Below are 16015 nucleotides of genomic sequence, written 5' to 3'. Positions count from 1 at the left end.
GCTTTCCTGTATATGATAGCATTAAAAAAAAAACCCCAACAATCTGCTCTGTTTAGGACCTGAGGCCCAGCTAAGGTGCTGACTTTTAATCTGCAATTCTAGAGAACTTGGGCTATCTACCCTGAATGTGAGAAAACTAGATTGTCTTGTTTCCCTAATCTTTAATAATGATGCTTGCACTGGAAAGCAGTTAATGAATTGCTTTCGAACGTTTTAAAAAATAATGCATGCCCACCTTTAATAAAGAAGGCACTGCTGTAATAGCTTCTTTTTTTAGTATTTTTTTTGTTGTTGTAAAATCCTAAAAGGGATTTAATTTAGCAAAAATAGAAAACTTCAACATTTTAAATACGAATGTTTAATATCAAGGCTCCATATTATGGAAGGAATTAACTTGCTGACTTGAAAAGTAATTAAACAAGCTGTGTCTACTTTAACTTTGGGGGAGAGAAAAAAAGGGGGCGGAGGAGAAATGATTTTCTATCTTCGGTAGTTACTAGTTACTAAACCTGTTGATCTGCCAAGACAGTCTTCCTTAGGTTTTCTGTTTTCCCATTGCTCTGGGAGTTTTGCATGAAGCCTATGCCATTCTCTCCTGTTAGATAAGCTGAAAGTTTGCCCTGGCTGTGATAAATCTTAAGAACTTGGATGTGTTTTTGGCACATATTTTGCCTCAGAAAGATGATGATGATTAACCTCCCCCCCTCTTTTTTTTTTTTTCCTCGTGGCTGGAAAGGGTGTGTATTTTCTGCTTGAGTATTAAATAAAAAGTTCTTCAGCTGCAGCGCGTGTGCGCTTGGAGCTCTGCAAGAGCGGAGCTTTGGGTTTTGTGTGTCCCCGGGGCAGGGCTGGTTTGGTTGGCTGAGTGTCACACACAGATGTGACTCTGGTCTTCCCCTGGACTCGGGGACGGCTCCCTCCCTCCAGCCAGCCCCCACCTCTTTCCAAAAAAAAAGTCTTCAGATCCCACAGTCCGCAGCAGCCCAACCTCAGGCCCCGGGGGTGGGGGCGAGAGGGAAGGGGGAAGGAAGCCCTCACCGCAAGCCGGCGTCTGGGGCAAGGGGAAAAGGCGCACATGCACTCACACTCACACTCACAGGCACACAAACTTTGGACTGCCGCCTTGAACTTTTCTCCTTTTCCTCCTCTCGGCTTTCCTGCCTGCATTTTCTGGACCGGTCCGGTCCGCTCCCCGGCCCGGGGCCGACTAGGAGGAGAGAAGCCCCCCCGCCCCCCGGTGCCGGCGCGGCCGAGGAGGAGCAAGCGGCCCGAGCGGGACCCAGCCCCAGCCCCAGCCGGAGGCTGAAGGAGAAGAGACGCCGAGATTTGCAGCCGGCCGAATAAAGTTCGCGCCGTTTCCTCGGCCCCCTCCCCTCCATTCTCCACCCCCCCCCCACCTTGACAGCTGGCCGCCCCCCAGGACCCCGGACCTGCCACCTCCCCCCGCCCCGGGGGGCGCCCCCTCCCCAGCAGCCAGCCGGGAGGGGACCGCCAGAAGCCGACTGCTCTCTTTTGGAGACGGGAAAACAACGGTGTGGCTTCGGAGCGCTCTGCAGAAAATAGGAAAACGGGAGGAACTTGTAGCAGTTTTGCAGAGCCCCGCGGCCCTCCCCGGGGCTCCCCACTGCAGCCCCGCAGCCCCCTCCCCGGGACTGCGCCGCTCGCTTTCCTCTTTTTCCTCCCCAGAGTCCCGAGGCTTCCTCCTTACAGAGCCCAGAAGTTTGGTGGCAGAGCAGAGGAGGGGGCATAAGGCAGTCACCTGGGGGGGGAGACAGACAGACAGACAGAGAAGGAGAGGGAGGGGGGGAGAGAGAGAGAGAGAGAGAGAGAGAGAGAGAGAGAGAGAGAGAGAGAGAGAGAGAGAGAGAGAGAGAGAGAGAGAGAGAAGGAAGGAGGGAGAGAGAGGAGGAGGAGGAGGAGGAGGACGGCAGCGGTGGCGGAGGGAGGGAGGGCAGGAGGGAAGGAGGAGGGGGGGAGAGGAAGGAAAGAAAGAGACAGAAGAGCCCCAGGAGTCAGAGGGGCTGGTCCAGACGCTGCCGCTAAGAGGAGACCGAGAGGCGGGGGCTGCCAGTGCACTTGACAACCAACATGCGGAGATGGTAAGAAGTTTCCAACATCCTTTCATTTTCATTCTAGACTTAATCAGAAATTACTGTAGCGCAGGAAGGCCACGAGGAGCTGGTTGCTTCGAAAATGTGTTTTCTTTGACTTCCAGGAAGGGAAGGGGAAAAAAAAAGAAAGAAGGAAAAAAAACACACACCCTAAGCCAACCTGGCTCATGTGGAGCTCCTGAAATGCTGTTGTAAAACTTTGCCTCCAAACTTTCTGTGCGGGAGCGAGGGGGTGGGGTGGGGGTTGCCCTAAGATCTTATCTAGACCTTCCTCAGACTGCCCCAAGAAAGGTGAAGGGGGGGGTGAGGGGTTCGGTGAGGATGGGGGAGTTTGGGATGGGGGGAGGATGGGTGGAAAGGGGAGGGAGGAATGAATGGGACTTCTGTCTACACTGAGGGAAGCGTTTCGCACTCCCTGTAAAGGTAACTTTTGAAACTCTGCATAGGGGTGAGAGGCGGTTGCCCTATGATATGTGTGTGTGTGTGTGTGTGTGTGCGTGTGTGTGCCACGAAGGGGTAAAGCCATTTTCCACCAGCGAACCTCCCTCCCCCTCCCCCATACCTTTCTGGCCCATAGTTTTTCCCTTGCCTCAAACCATCACTTACTAAGTGAAAGTTGTAGGAAATGCCCCTGTCCTCGGGTACAGAATGAAAATACACGAGAGGAGCCGCATCTGGGAAAAACAGACCTTCCAAACTCCTTGCCACCAGAATTGTGAGGCGGCTTTAACAATTTAACAATTGTTGTCTGATTTCAAAAACACCGACGCTTTTATTTTGGAGGGGGGTAGGGATGGAAGGTGCTAAGTTATGAGATGATCCCAGACTTCAACTTGCAGAAAATCCCCAATGGTTCCTTTACAGTTGCAAAGCCAGCGGTAGGTTTTCTAGAAGCATGACTGCACACCCAGTACCCAGCATGCTGGCGGGTCCGCCCGCCTGCTCCGGAGGCCAGTCCACCCAGCCGGGAAGGGCTCGTCCATCCCGAGTGAAGCCAGTTGGGAGAAATGTGGCCCGACCACTCCCTGGCTTCCACCAAGCCCGGCTCTTGGGGCCCCCACTTGGGCTTTGGATGTCTTGTGTTCTGCATGGAGAGAGACGATAGAAGAAGAAGGGAGATAGTGGGCTGGCATCTTTTTTTCTCCCTTTCCTTCCCCCTAATGTGACATCTCTTGTTTCCATGATCAAAGTTACCGCTGGAGTGTAGGAGATGCGACTGTCAGATGGAGGCAACAACAACAAAAACAAAGACTGTAGCCTGTGCCCAGGACTGTGGTTACAGTAACGCTGACAGAAATTAAAGTGGTTTTGAAAGCAGCATGCGATTTATGATGGTTCCCATTTACCCTAGAGTCAAGCTGCTGTAAAACTGGTGTACAAAAGACATCATAAAATAATCCTGTGTACTCAGGATTAAAGTGGCAGAAAGTGGCCACTTTTTCCATTTTTTTTTTGGTGGGCCTCCTCAGACAGTTGCTGTTGTTTGATACTGTTTTTGTGGGACGTCAAAACAAAATAGTAAAGAGATTAAAAAAAGAACAATAGTAAAAAGACCTTTTAGAACTTGAATCTTTGTCCTTCTGAGAGTATTCTTATGCTCAACACGAGGTGGTACTTTTCCCTCTTCTTTCCAATCTATATTACCATCCACCTACATAGCAATCACTTTGCAAATTAGTTTATTATATTAGAATTGCTTTTAAGCTGTGGTGAAGGCCATTTGTGGGGTTCACGATCTGGCATTCTAGTTGGACTGGAGTGTCTCAGGAATACACTTGCCTTGAGTTTGAACTTTTATTTCTGCCTCTGTTATTTGTGGAGACTGATCTCTAGCTCTGTCAAGATTAGTGAGAGCTTGTGAAAGTGTATGGAGATCGTCTTCTCCAATGAAACCTCTAAACTCTCATCTGAACCTTTTATAGGGTGTCAGCGTTCTGTTTTATTTTGTAGCTGGTTCACTTAAACTCCCCAGCATTAATGAAGTTTTCTTGGTTGTAGGTATGCTCCCTTTAACTTCCCTTCCTAGAGGTTATTTAAACTCCAGATTGCTAATCACTTTACCAAAGGTCACATTAGTATGTTCACCTGAATGAAGTCACACTGGGGCTCAACAAGCGTTGCTAATGAGTTTATTAGTAAAATTGGAAACCTGTGTTTTTTTTTCATTTTTGAGATTATTCACTGTGCTCTTATTTCCCCCCTCACACCCTTGACAAGAATGAATTTCAGCTCATTTTTTGGAAGGTGAATTTTTACAAAATGTTAATAGCTCACCTACAACCCTAACGTCTGTGTTTTGCCTCCATGAGGTTCGAGGGTTATATATGTCAGACAGGGAAATGTGATTACAGAAACCAAAGCAATAAAGGAGCAGACAAAAGCTGAGCTGACTATTGCTCTATTAAAATGTAAGTGTTACAGTTTGAATTTCCAAGTGAGAGTTTTTGAGTTCAGTGCTTTACATAACATTTTGTCCTAATCTTGCTTGCTGTCAGGGATGTTTCATGGTTGTGCAATTGCTCCAGTCAAGAATGCCAATTTGCATTCCAGGAGTGTCATTTGATTACTTTTATCTGCACAGCTCCAAGACTGGCCCAGACCTCTCATTTCATCTTGCCATGTCACGAGTCAATGCTGTGTCGTCTTTGGAAAAATCTGCCTGATTTAGACAAGAAAGAAAAGTACTTTCATGTTGCAGCCGCAGTCCCCTGCTAACTTGTCAGCAGCAGGATATGATTCACTTGGGCCCTGAAGAATGGAACAGAGAGAAGGGTTAGGCGGTTCAATAAAGCCCATGGACAGGTAGTGTGTGACGTCCCCGGAGAGCTTAAGTTAATGAAGAACAGGTCTGCTTAGTTCTCCACACTCTGACCTGGTGCTGTCCCCACAGTTTTCTCATTTGATCTTTCTCAGCAAATTGATCTTTTCTTGTATTTTTTTGCCTTCCAAGTTAGTCCTTGTGGGACTGAAATTAGCAGAGCAACTTAAGTTGGATAATACAGCTGTTCAGAAAAGAAGAAATTGGACACTAGCTCAAAAAGGCTGGGGTGGGCTGGGGTGGGGGGGAGAGAAGTATTCTTTTTGTGTTGTTGTTGCTGCTGAAAATTTTTTCCTTCTTTAAGGGAGTCCAAAATAGGTGATGACTTAGAAGTTAGTTTTCTCTCCCTTTAATCTTTTGATACTAGATTCAGTACTAATTTAGCTTTACTTTCTAGATTTTTAAAACACACAAAAGATAGCACGAACAGTGAAGGTTTGCTTGAATATTTTTCATATAACCTTGTTAGAAATGATTTACTCCTCTATTTTGAGTTTTTAATAGTTAAGAGTAAGTCATGCTAAATATTGGTATACATCAACTATTTTATTTATCATCTGCTAAATAACTTGACTACCATAGTATCCAATCCTGAATTGCAGAAAAGATTAAACAATAAAACAGTCATTACTGATGCTCTACATAAATATTATGGTAGATTAAAATGTATTTTACAAATTACCTTCAGCTTTTCAATTTTCTGTGAATTCTGCCGATGCACCGATGAAGTGCACCATGATCACTATTTGCTTTCAAGGTACTGCGTTTGGAGGCAGGTTTTCAGGACTATTCATTCTCACTTTGTTTTTGAAATTGTAATTTATCACAGACAGGGAAAAAAAATCTGTGTGTGTGTGTGTGTGTGTGTGCATGTATATGTGTATGTATATTTGTAGAGCAAATTTTTCTAACAGGCTAAAGTTTCATGATAGAATTTTGCAAGACACATACAAGTTGGAAGTGATTAAGAGATTCTTTAATTCAGAGTACACATACGAAGTAATACTTAACTTTCTATGTCCCTTAGCAGATGGTCTCATTTACTCTGAACATCCTACCAAGGTAGAGAATTGAAAACATTGCTAAATGAAAACAAGAACCCTTATGTGAGGGCAGTTGCCCCCCTTTTCTTCCTTTCTCTTAGTGTATTGCTTTGCAAAACGGATGGGAATCAAATAGGATCATTGGTTAGTAAACTCCTCTCTGAAGAGCTAGAGGGAGCCTTGTGATTTTATGAGATTATGCCTAAGGTAAAAAATGGAAAATACTTTGCAAAACAGATTAGTGCAGAAAAGGAGTTGTTAGGAATTACAGTTCTAACACTGAGACATGGAAATGCTATTGTGGTATTTTAGCTGTGAAGAGAATGCCCAATAGAAGCTTGCCCTTGACCTGTGGAATGCTTTGCTAGACCAACCAAAATGCAGCCATAAATGTATTTTTAAGCCTTCATTGATCACAGCTGAGTTCTTCGGTATTGTACTGTTTGAAGGACTTCTTAGCTTCACTTTTGTTTGAAACCAATAGTGAAAATTCAATTAAAATGAGTTACTCCATAAAATCAGCATAGCCTGTGAACTCTTAAGTTCACTGAGGAAAACCCCTTTTCTACATATGATCCTTTCCATGGTGTTCTATTAGGGAAATGGCTTGACCCTGAAGAAGAACCCCTCTTTAATGTGAACTGTTTGAATTTGAGGGCCCAATAACAGGCCAATTAGAAAGATATTTGAGGAACTATACTCCTTCATACTTGGCCCTGGTGTTGGTCTTAAAGAAATCTGCCTTAAATGGTATTAAATTCAATATTTGTTGTTTAATTTCACAGTGGTGTTTATCACTTGTTCTATAAAAATCCTGAGACATGTTTACATTCAAAATCCATTGATCATAATTGCTGTTTAATATTTGTATATTAGTTTTTATGAGCATGAGTTTGGACAAACTTATTTACTATTTAAGTAAATAATATAATCCAATGAGATAAACTGCCAGATTGGCCTTTTTAAAAATCTCTTGCACAGTAGCTTCTATTATGTCGCTAGCCAATAAAAGCCTTTATTTGTTGCTTATTAGAACCCTCAGTACACTCAAGAGTTCAGCTATAATTTAATTTGGCTGTTTAAAGAGGCTCCCTTGTTTTAGAACATATCCCATAGTCCAGTTTTACCATTTTTTTTTTTGTGAACCTCTGCTATATGAACTGTGCATGTTTATCTGAATTACTTTACAGGTATTTCAGAGTTTGTCTTAGAACTTTATTTTGAAAAACAACAAAAAAGCTAAAGTATATAGAAGATCTGTGAAAGGTAACAATGTGGGATTTCTTTTTTCTCTCTCTCTCTTTTTTTTTGGATCATCTTGGGACTCTTTGTTCCCCCTGGTGATTTTTAGTAGCTTTCTTCTGTTAAACCATTCTGCCATTTATTTTAAAATCCTTGCACTAAAAAATGAAAACTTCTCTAAGGGAGGATGAAGAAAAGTTTAAAAACTAAGTTTTTTAATTAAGAATTATAGCTCAGGCTATTTCAGAGTGATAGTTTGAAATGTTAAGCTTTTTTTTTTAAATTCTAGTTCACAGATTTCTAGCCTAGTAAATTATAATTGCTTACATTAACATTAAGGAGTTTTGCCGACTCAAGGATGTGAGACTTGGAAATTGTAGTTATAGAGTACAGAGCTTGACTGTTCAATGCCAGTAAGATGAGTCTCAAGAATTCTTTATTAAGAGGGTGTGGGATATATAGAGTGTAGATTATGAACTGCTGAGATTCATTTTAAATGAAACTCTGTGTGTGTGTGTGTGTGTGTGTGTGTGTGTGTGTAAAATAGATATTAATAATGGTTATGGGAGTCACATCAATCCAACCCTGCAGATACATTATGGAACAGTGGTCAAAATGTACAGTATTGTCTTAAAACTTATGTTTCATGTGTCCTCCATCACTGCTTTTTGTGTGGAGTACAAAGATGTAACAACACACACAAAACATTTTTTCCTTATTATGACCTTATATTTGCCAAAGTGCCCCATGCTGAAATTCCTTTTCAGTATCTTTTTTTTTTTGTCCAAAGCCAGACATGTACCCAGACACAAAAGACTCTGTGTATAGCAAGCTGTTTTAAATATTGTGACTCGACGCTATGCTGTCCTTTCTCTGCTTGAGCCAAGGATCTCTGCTCAGTGTCTGTGGATTACCAAGCCCCTTCTTTATTGTACCTCTTGTCAGCTATTCCTATTCATTTAACCTTTCATTAGTGTCTGTGCAGCTTCACTGTCTGGAAAGGCAAGGAAAAACCTAAAGGCCCTACTGTCACAGTTATTAGATTTCTCGGTTACATCCCAGCAACCATAAAGGAGTAAGAGTCAACACTATTGTCGGGCATGCTGCTATCCTGGGGTGCGACTCTTCTGTGCATGTCAAGGACATGTGCCACATGTTGATAATGCAACCCAGGGATAAATGCACAACATGGGGGATAGACTGAGGCTGGCAGTAATGAGCTTTGGAGGAGTTATTGCAAAGACAAACAGTTTGTGAAGGAATTTTGCTTAAGAGGCCAAGGAGATGGACTGCATTAAGGGTTGCCAAGGTTTGCTTCTGAGGTGCTTGTCAATCACATGGTTTTCATATAAACCTCATTTGTAGGGGGAAATTAAGTATTTCTGACAACCAGGAAAAATGCCCTATTTTCTTTTTTTTTTCTTTCCTCATACAGAGTAGTAGAAAGACAATATGTTTCTGATGATTCTCTCAATATGCTATATTTTTTTAGGGGGCAGAGATTAAATTATTCAAACCTATACAAAAATCTATTAGATGAGAATGAGAATATGAAAGTGCAAAAGGAGCTGAATCTTTGTCCCTTTGGTATAGTGTACTAAAGAACAATTTAATAAATGAATTGAATTATTAATTTTTCCATCTCTTTTCAGTCTTATAGTTTCCCCAACCCTTACCTGACTATAGACACTGATCTATCAGGTATGGATGCTTTGAATCTTTAAGAATACTTTGTCTCTCTGTTCACGTTCCTAGATTACAGTTTAGTTCAATTCAACAGTTATTGTAAGCGTCTATGGGTAGAAATGGGGCATCTACATGTTACAGTGGATGAAACACTGGGCCTGGAATCAGGGGCATTTGAGTTCAAATATGACCTCAGACACTTAATAGATGTGTGATCTTGGGCAAGTTACTTACTTAACCCTGTTTGCCTCAGTTTACTCATCTGTGACAAACTACTCCAGTATCTTTGCCAAGAAAACCCTGAATGGGGTCATTAAGAATTGGACACAACTGAAACAATTGAACAACATTATGTAGCAAAAACATTTTAGGTAGTGAGGGAAATGTTCCTTCCCTCAAGGAGCTTACATTCTATTAGGGAATATAATTCTTATATAAGTGAGTAAATAAATATATTTTAAAAGTAATATCAAAAGAGGGTGTATGCTGATTTTGCTTCAACATTCATAATAAACAAAATATTTCAATATATTTTAAAAGAAAATTTTCAGAAATTTAAAAAACAGAAAACCATTCATGTCTTATTTTCCCAGTCTTTCATGTAATTCCCCAAACTAGAAATATTATTCTTTTTGCCAACAATTTAGTAATTTCTTTTCTACTTTCCTTCTTTGAAAATTCATAATTTAAAATAATTTTTTTTGCATTTTTACTAAACTATGAAGTTCTGTGGTGTGGGTCTCTCCTTTCTCTATCCTTCTTCCTTCCTTCCTTCCTTCCTTCCTTCCTTCCTTCCTTCCTTCCTTCCTTCCTTCCTTCCTTCCTTCCTGCCTTCCTGCCTTCCTTCCTTCCTGCCTTCCTTCTTTTCTTTTTGTCTCCCAGCTTTTAAAATCTTTATGACTTCTCACCATATTGTTGAGAGCTTATCTATCTTTCACTCCCCTACCCCCACCCCAACCCCTCCTACTGTAGATGGGACACAGAGTATTTATACCAATATCAAGTTTGAGACTGGGACTGACAAAAAAAAATTCCTTGAGCATTTTTCATCTGATCATTCAGCTATGTGTAATTAAAAGGGCATGATTTTCTTACTCCTTTCTTTGCCTTTCTCATTGAATTTTCTGTTCAGGAGAATTTTATTTCTTCACCAGACTATTGCATTGTGAAGAAACAGGTTTTCCATTTAGGGACCTGCCCTACGAATTGACTGGCAGACTTCAGGATTATTGCAGTCATACTGTGGTAACCCTGGAAATGGTTGAACCTAGCCATGCTCTGAGTAGCACCCCTGTTCTCAATGTGTGATCCAGTGATCGCTATACTTTAGTAATACTATATGTGTTAATCCCCCCAATCCAGTGTTAGGGCAGACTAAGACTTCTCTGATGCTCATTACACTAGCAATAGAGAGAATTGAGGTTCAGACTGGAGGTCAGGGAATGGTAACAACGGACATTTATTATTAAGTACCTACAGTGTAAAGGATCATGCCGGGTTGAGATAGAGCATGCACCTTTCCCCTGTGGAGTTTGTGGTCTAGAAAAAGGATATAGTACAAACCAAAATGTATCATGTCATGTGATATTGTGTATTATGGCTAAATGGATTAGGTGAGGCACAAAGTGTTATAGGAGATCTTGTGGGAAAGATTATTGACTAAGAGATGATCAAGGAAGACTTCATGGAAGAGGTATCTTTTGAATTGAACTTTAAAGAGTAGATGAGGAAAAAGAACATTTTAGGCTTTAGAACAGTGTAAGCAAAGGTAAAGAATAAGAAAAAGAGAGAGAGAGACAGACAGACAGACTGGATTGTGGGATTGGAAGTGGAAGAGAGAGTTATCTAGTTTGACTGGAGCTGAAAATGCAAAGAGATTGGTGGGTGAAATAAGGAAGAAAAGAGGAACTGATTCTAGATGGTGGAGGCCCTTGAATGCCAAGCAAATGGGAAAGGAAAAAAAATAAAGACTAAATTCTGAGAACATGAAAAATCGGAATAGAAAATACCTTTTTGGTGCCAGATGGGGAAAGTGAGAAGCAATAATGCCCTAGGGAGTTAGCTACTGTAATAAGAATGTACACTTTAGGTAAAAGAAAAGTTTATGTGGCACCATCATCTAATAATAATGATGATCAAAAATTCAGATGAATTTGCTATAAACTCATTAGAATTATAGAGGTTCTACTGGGTAAGCTCATTATATAATTGTGTAGAATTCTCTTCATGATATGGGTCTACAGGTACTTTCTGTATGGCAGCCAAAATATAGTAAATGCCCTAATTCCAGAAGAATGTATGTGAACTAGGTCTGGTTGCTGCATTAACCAATTTTTCTTTGATGTTTCCCATATCCACTGTACTTTAAGAAGTAATTTAGATGCTTTATCTCTATATTTCTCTACCATCTCAATCAGACAGACCTTGCCAATGTTATGTCCCCAGTGTTTAGCATAATGTATGACACAGAAAACTGCAAAATAAGGAAAGGGGCTGGACCTGGGATTTCATTAAAAGGGATATTCCCAGATGATGCCTTGGTCTATCAATTCAGATCTTTATCAATCCTTATAGATAACTTAGATTCTTAGAGATTTGCTTACTAAGAGCTTCAATGATTTGTCCAGTGGCATGCAACAAATAAATATTTGAGGCAAGGCTTGAACTCAGTTCTTCTGCATCCAAGGCTGGATTTTTATTTATTCAATATATCTATCTCATTTTGTCATATCATAAATGGTTTTTCATTCATTCTGTGGACCCAGATATCCTTGTGGGTATTCCATTATGGATGCAGGTTAGAATCCTCTGTTGAATTAGTCTAGTCCTTCCTGGATTGCTCTGGTCTCTCAAATCATTGCCTTGTAGTTAACTTTCTAGTGATGAATGTCTTTGAACTAATCTTGTTCTCTTTTCACATATCCAGTTAATTACTGGGCCTTTCTCCACCCCCACCCCCCATCTATCTAAATTGTTAAGACCTACTAGAGTTATTTAGAACCATGGTTACGATATTTGTACATAGAAGATTCTTTATAAATGTACTTTTCTGAATGACGGCAAAATTTTATGATGGCTGTGGAATTGTGATGGTTTATTTTTGCCAAACTTTCCCCAAAATGCTTATAGTTCTGAACAAAAGCACTAATTAATGTTTGAAAAATAGATTTTTAGGAAGGAAAAGCATTTTACAAGTCTAAAAAAAATGATTGGTCACTGTATTTGGTGTGTGTAAATACATTTCCAAATGAGAAATGATTGAAACTGTGAATGGGGTTGTTTTCTTCTTGTTGAATAGCTATGACCTTATAACAAATATAAATTATCTAGCTTATTTGTCCACATTTCAGGTATTTGGTAATTGAATTTATTAATGTGAACTGTTTTCTTCCTCCTCTTATAACTTACCTGGTTTATTTGTAATTAAAATATTTTATAAGAGCCAGTTATCAAGACGTGGAAACTAATGAAAGGTAAGGACCATTGTGTAGTATGTTTAAATTACAAGCAATATTTATTTCTTTGAAAGCTGCATTTTTCTCTTAATTCCTGATAATACAGGTCTATATTTATTGCTAAATACTTACTTTTCTAGGTTTTTTTTTTCGGATAAGCTCTGGTTATGATCTTAACTCCACATTTAGGGTATTTTTCCAGTTATTTCCAGTTATTTTAGATGAAAGGTTATTCATTTTGGTATAGTAGCGAGTATTAGATTATGATTTCTGATCAGATGTGTCCATATAGAATTATATTTTGATTATTAATGCAAAAATATTAATGTTCAACAAGACACATGGGATTAATCACTAGTACTTCTTCCACTGGCACCAAGTGTCACCTCCCCACCCCCCACCCCACACTTCCCCAAGCTTTGGTAGAAAATGTTTTTGAATTATGCTGACTCTCTACCCCTTCAAAAAAAATTATTACCTGCTTTCTGGTAGTAGTCCTGTCTGAATTTCCTTCCATTCACTCCCTAATATCCGATACACAATTCATTGCAAAACCCACATTTGAAGAATTGGCCCTATGGTAGGATCTAGCAGAGCTTGTGTTCCATTTGTATAGCCTCTAAGATCCCTGAGTCATCTTTGGGTCATCATGAGGCATTGGAGGAGGACTTCAATGGAGTCAAAATTATTTAGGCATTGACAGTTAGCCAATCTCAGTACACATTCATGATGTCAATTCCATGTCTCAGGCTACACTTGGAAAGTTTATTTATTAATTTTTTTTTCTGGTTAAAATGACTTAAGTGTTTAGAGAACTTAAAATTATTTTCCCCTCAGGTAAAGGTAAATTCTCAATATGCCAAATGATACATTAGGTCATCTTGAACAAAATAGTATGTTTTGTGTCCAGTGTTCATTTCCATAAATAATATAAAGAACGTTATTAAAATTGGAATAGTGAGAAAAGAAATTGAGACTGAGTAAGTTCCAGGTTCTGTTCTTTAATGATCTCTGTGATCTTAATACTTGTACAACTTACCTCACAGAGTTGTTGTGAGGAAAATCTTTTATAAAGTTTTAGATGCTATAGAAATGGAATTCTGTTTATATTTTAGGACCCATCTGCAAGTCCTTGCATTTTTATTGCTGTATCCGAGCCCAGTAATCTCTATGCAGATTACTCTCATAGTTTCTCCCTGGACAAAAAAGCAAATGAACATTTACATGACAAGTGACATCTTTCTTTGCCCAGGAATATAAAGAACTACTTCCATTTAAATAAAATGGTTTCAACAAATTAATGTATCTGGATATCTTAATCTGAAATGCATATTTCAGAGAGGTTCTAAATTTTATCTAGCTACACTCAAATCAACACAAAACTCATGGAATATCAGTTACATATTTTTCTTTTTAGGTTTTTGCAAGGCAAATGGGGTTAAATGGCTTGCCCAAGACCACACAGCTAGGTAATTATTAAGTGTCTGAGACCAAATTTGAACTCAGGTACTCCTGACTCCAGGGCCGGTGCTTTATCTGCTGCGCCACCTAGCCGCCCCTCAGTTACATATTTAACTTCATTTAGGAAATTTCCTTTATACTTAAAGTGGTAATTAGAATAAAAACATGCTAAAATTTTTTTATTCATATGTGACAGATTGCTACAATTAATAGGTCATCTGTTTTACTTTAGAATGATCCAATTACAAAGATAGTAGAGATGTATATAAACATTTTAAAATGTTTCCAAAATTTCTGCTTGGAATTCACAGTAGTACTTTTATGTGTATGTAGCATGACAAAGACTACTAGACCATCATTGGTTTTTTCCAACCTCACTTGCATCATATAGATGAGACCTTTTTGAGCATAAAGGATGGTGTCAAAGAGAGAGTGTAAAGAATGGATCCAGAAACATTTAAGTGAAAGCAGTGGTTTGTAAAGGCACAGATGAGGGTTTCCTGGGGGTGGGGGGCTGGTGGGATAGGACAGGTTTAAAGGTAGGAAAGCATCCTTAGTGAATAAGTTTCAGTAGGGCCTTATTCAACAATAAGGATTTTTTGGGGGGGGGGGAGGGTGTTATTTTATATATTGGCCCTTGAACATAATTTTTTGCATTTCATTGAATATCACAATGAAACTTATTCTTCCACAGTTTCATATGTGTGTATCTGACTAGTTAAATATTTAATATAATTCCCTATCCCTGAAATATTATTGTATATTAATATATTGTGAAAATTACTCTTAAAGAAATGCAGATTAGTGACAAAGTTGAGCCTTAATGGAAAAAGAATGGGATTTAATGTAAACAAAAATCTTAACATTAATCCTTTGACCTTGCTAGTTGAATGACCATTGACAGTCTGTTTCTCTCTCAGAGGCTCAGTTTTTTTTTTAATCTATAGATTGGAGATACTAATGAAAATGCTTTGTAGACCTTGGATGATTATAGAAAAGAATTTTTCATTGCAGTTTATTGCAAATCAGAATAAATCCTAGGTATCAAAGATAAAGAAGTACAGTGTGAACAGAGTGCATATGCAGATGAAGATGAGGGATTTTTTATTGTAAGGATGGATGTCTTATCTTTGATATCTGTCTGTTCATCCTGCCCAGGGTAAGATACTAATAAATGCTTGTTATATTATACTACATTGTACTCATCCTTCAAAACCTGACTCAAATCCTACCTTCTCTTTGTCTTTCTTGATCTTCTTTCCTCAGTTAAAAGTGATTGTTCACAGGATTTCATAGCACTTTTACATTTTTCTTCATACCTATATTTATCTTTGTATTATCTTATCTCCTCTATTTGATTGTGAGCTCCTTTTAGGAAAAAAAAATTTTTCACATCTATCTATCTATCTATCATCTCTCTATCTATTTATCTATCTATCTATCCCATTATTTCCTTGCATAGGTACTTTATTGTGACAGTAGAATTAAAATGCTATTCTTTCTTTTTTTAGTTTTTGCTAGGCAGTGAGGTTAAGTGGCTTGCCCAAGGCCAAGTGTCTGAGGTTGGATTTGAACTCAGATAATCCTGACTCCAGGGCTGGTTCCTCCACTGTGCCACCTAGCAGGCCCCCTAAAATACTCTTCTTACCACAACTTTTCAGTTTTACTTTTGCACGCATTTCTTGATACTTTGGACCATATTCATGATACCATGTTATAAATCATTTTTGATTTTGTTCAAGTTGTTCAATCAGGTCCACTTTTCATGACCCCATGGACAGGAATCTCTTTCCAAGGCGGTCTAGGCTCATGCTCCCATTATAAGCCGGTGGGACTGCTTACTTAGCCTTTAATTCTGGCTCATATGGATTTCAGAGACATTGTCTGGAATAGAAGACAATTGTCTCTAGTCTTGAGAAGTCTGTATTCTAGTTGAGGAGACAAGATCTACATTTATACAACCAAAGGACAAAAGGGAAACTTGATTGATGTAATTGAAATTGTATTTGTATTGAGAGAATACTGTAATAAAGGAATGGCTATCATGGAGTGAGGCCAGTCTCAGTGATTTCCTACAATCACCTTGAATCAGGTCTTAAAAGTGATATGTATGGATTGGTAAAGAAGTAGCAAGTGGTGTTCTTGGCAAAGGATAAAAGTCTGAACAATATATATGAATGAGACTCTATGCGTCTGATA

General features: G+C 39.4%; 1 protein-coding gene across 4 annotated transcripts in view; it reads left to right on the top strand.

Moving 5' to 3' along the window:
* The first annotated feature begins 1969 nt into the window (after positions 1-1969).
* The window catches only part of BNC2 (basonuclin zinc finger protein 2), a 514203-nt gene continuing 500157 nt past the window's right edge, over positions 1970-16015 (top strand). For 3 of the 4 annotated variants that reach the window (XM_074197559.1, XM_074197555.1, XM_074197560.1), the window contains exon 1: positions 1970-2099. In XM_074197559.1, coding sequence (XP_074053660.1) covers positions 2097-2099 — 3 coding nt within the window. In that variant the 5' untranslated portion in view covers positions 1970-2096. Of the gene's footprint in view, positions 2100-2463; positions 4914-16015 lie in introns of those variants that run through there. The other variant, XM_074197556.1, reaches the window with a different exon arrangement.

Source organism: Macrotis lagotis, chromosome 8, assembly GCF_037893015.1.
Source record: "Macrotis lagotis isolate mMagLag1 chromosome 8, bilby.v1.9.chrom.fasta, whole genome shotgun sequence".
Taxonomy (NCBI): Eukaryota; Metazoa; Chordata; class Mammalia; order Peramelemorphia; family Peramelidae; genus Macrotis; species Macrotis lagotis.
Note: the sequence above shows the minus strand (reverse complement) of the source record. Positions and strands in the feature narration are given on the sequence as shown.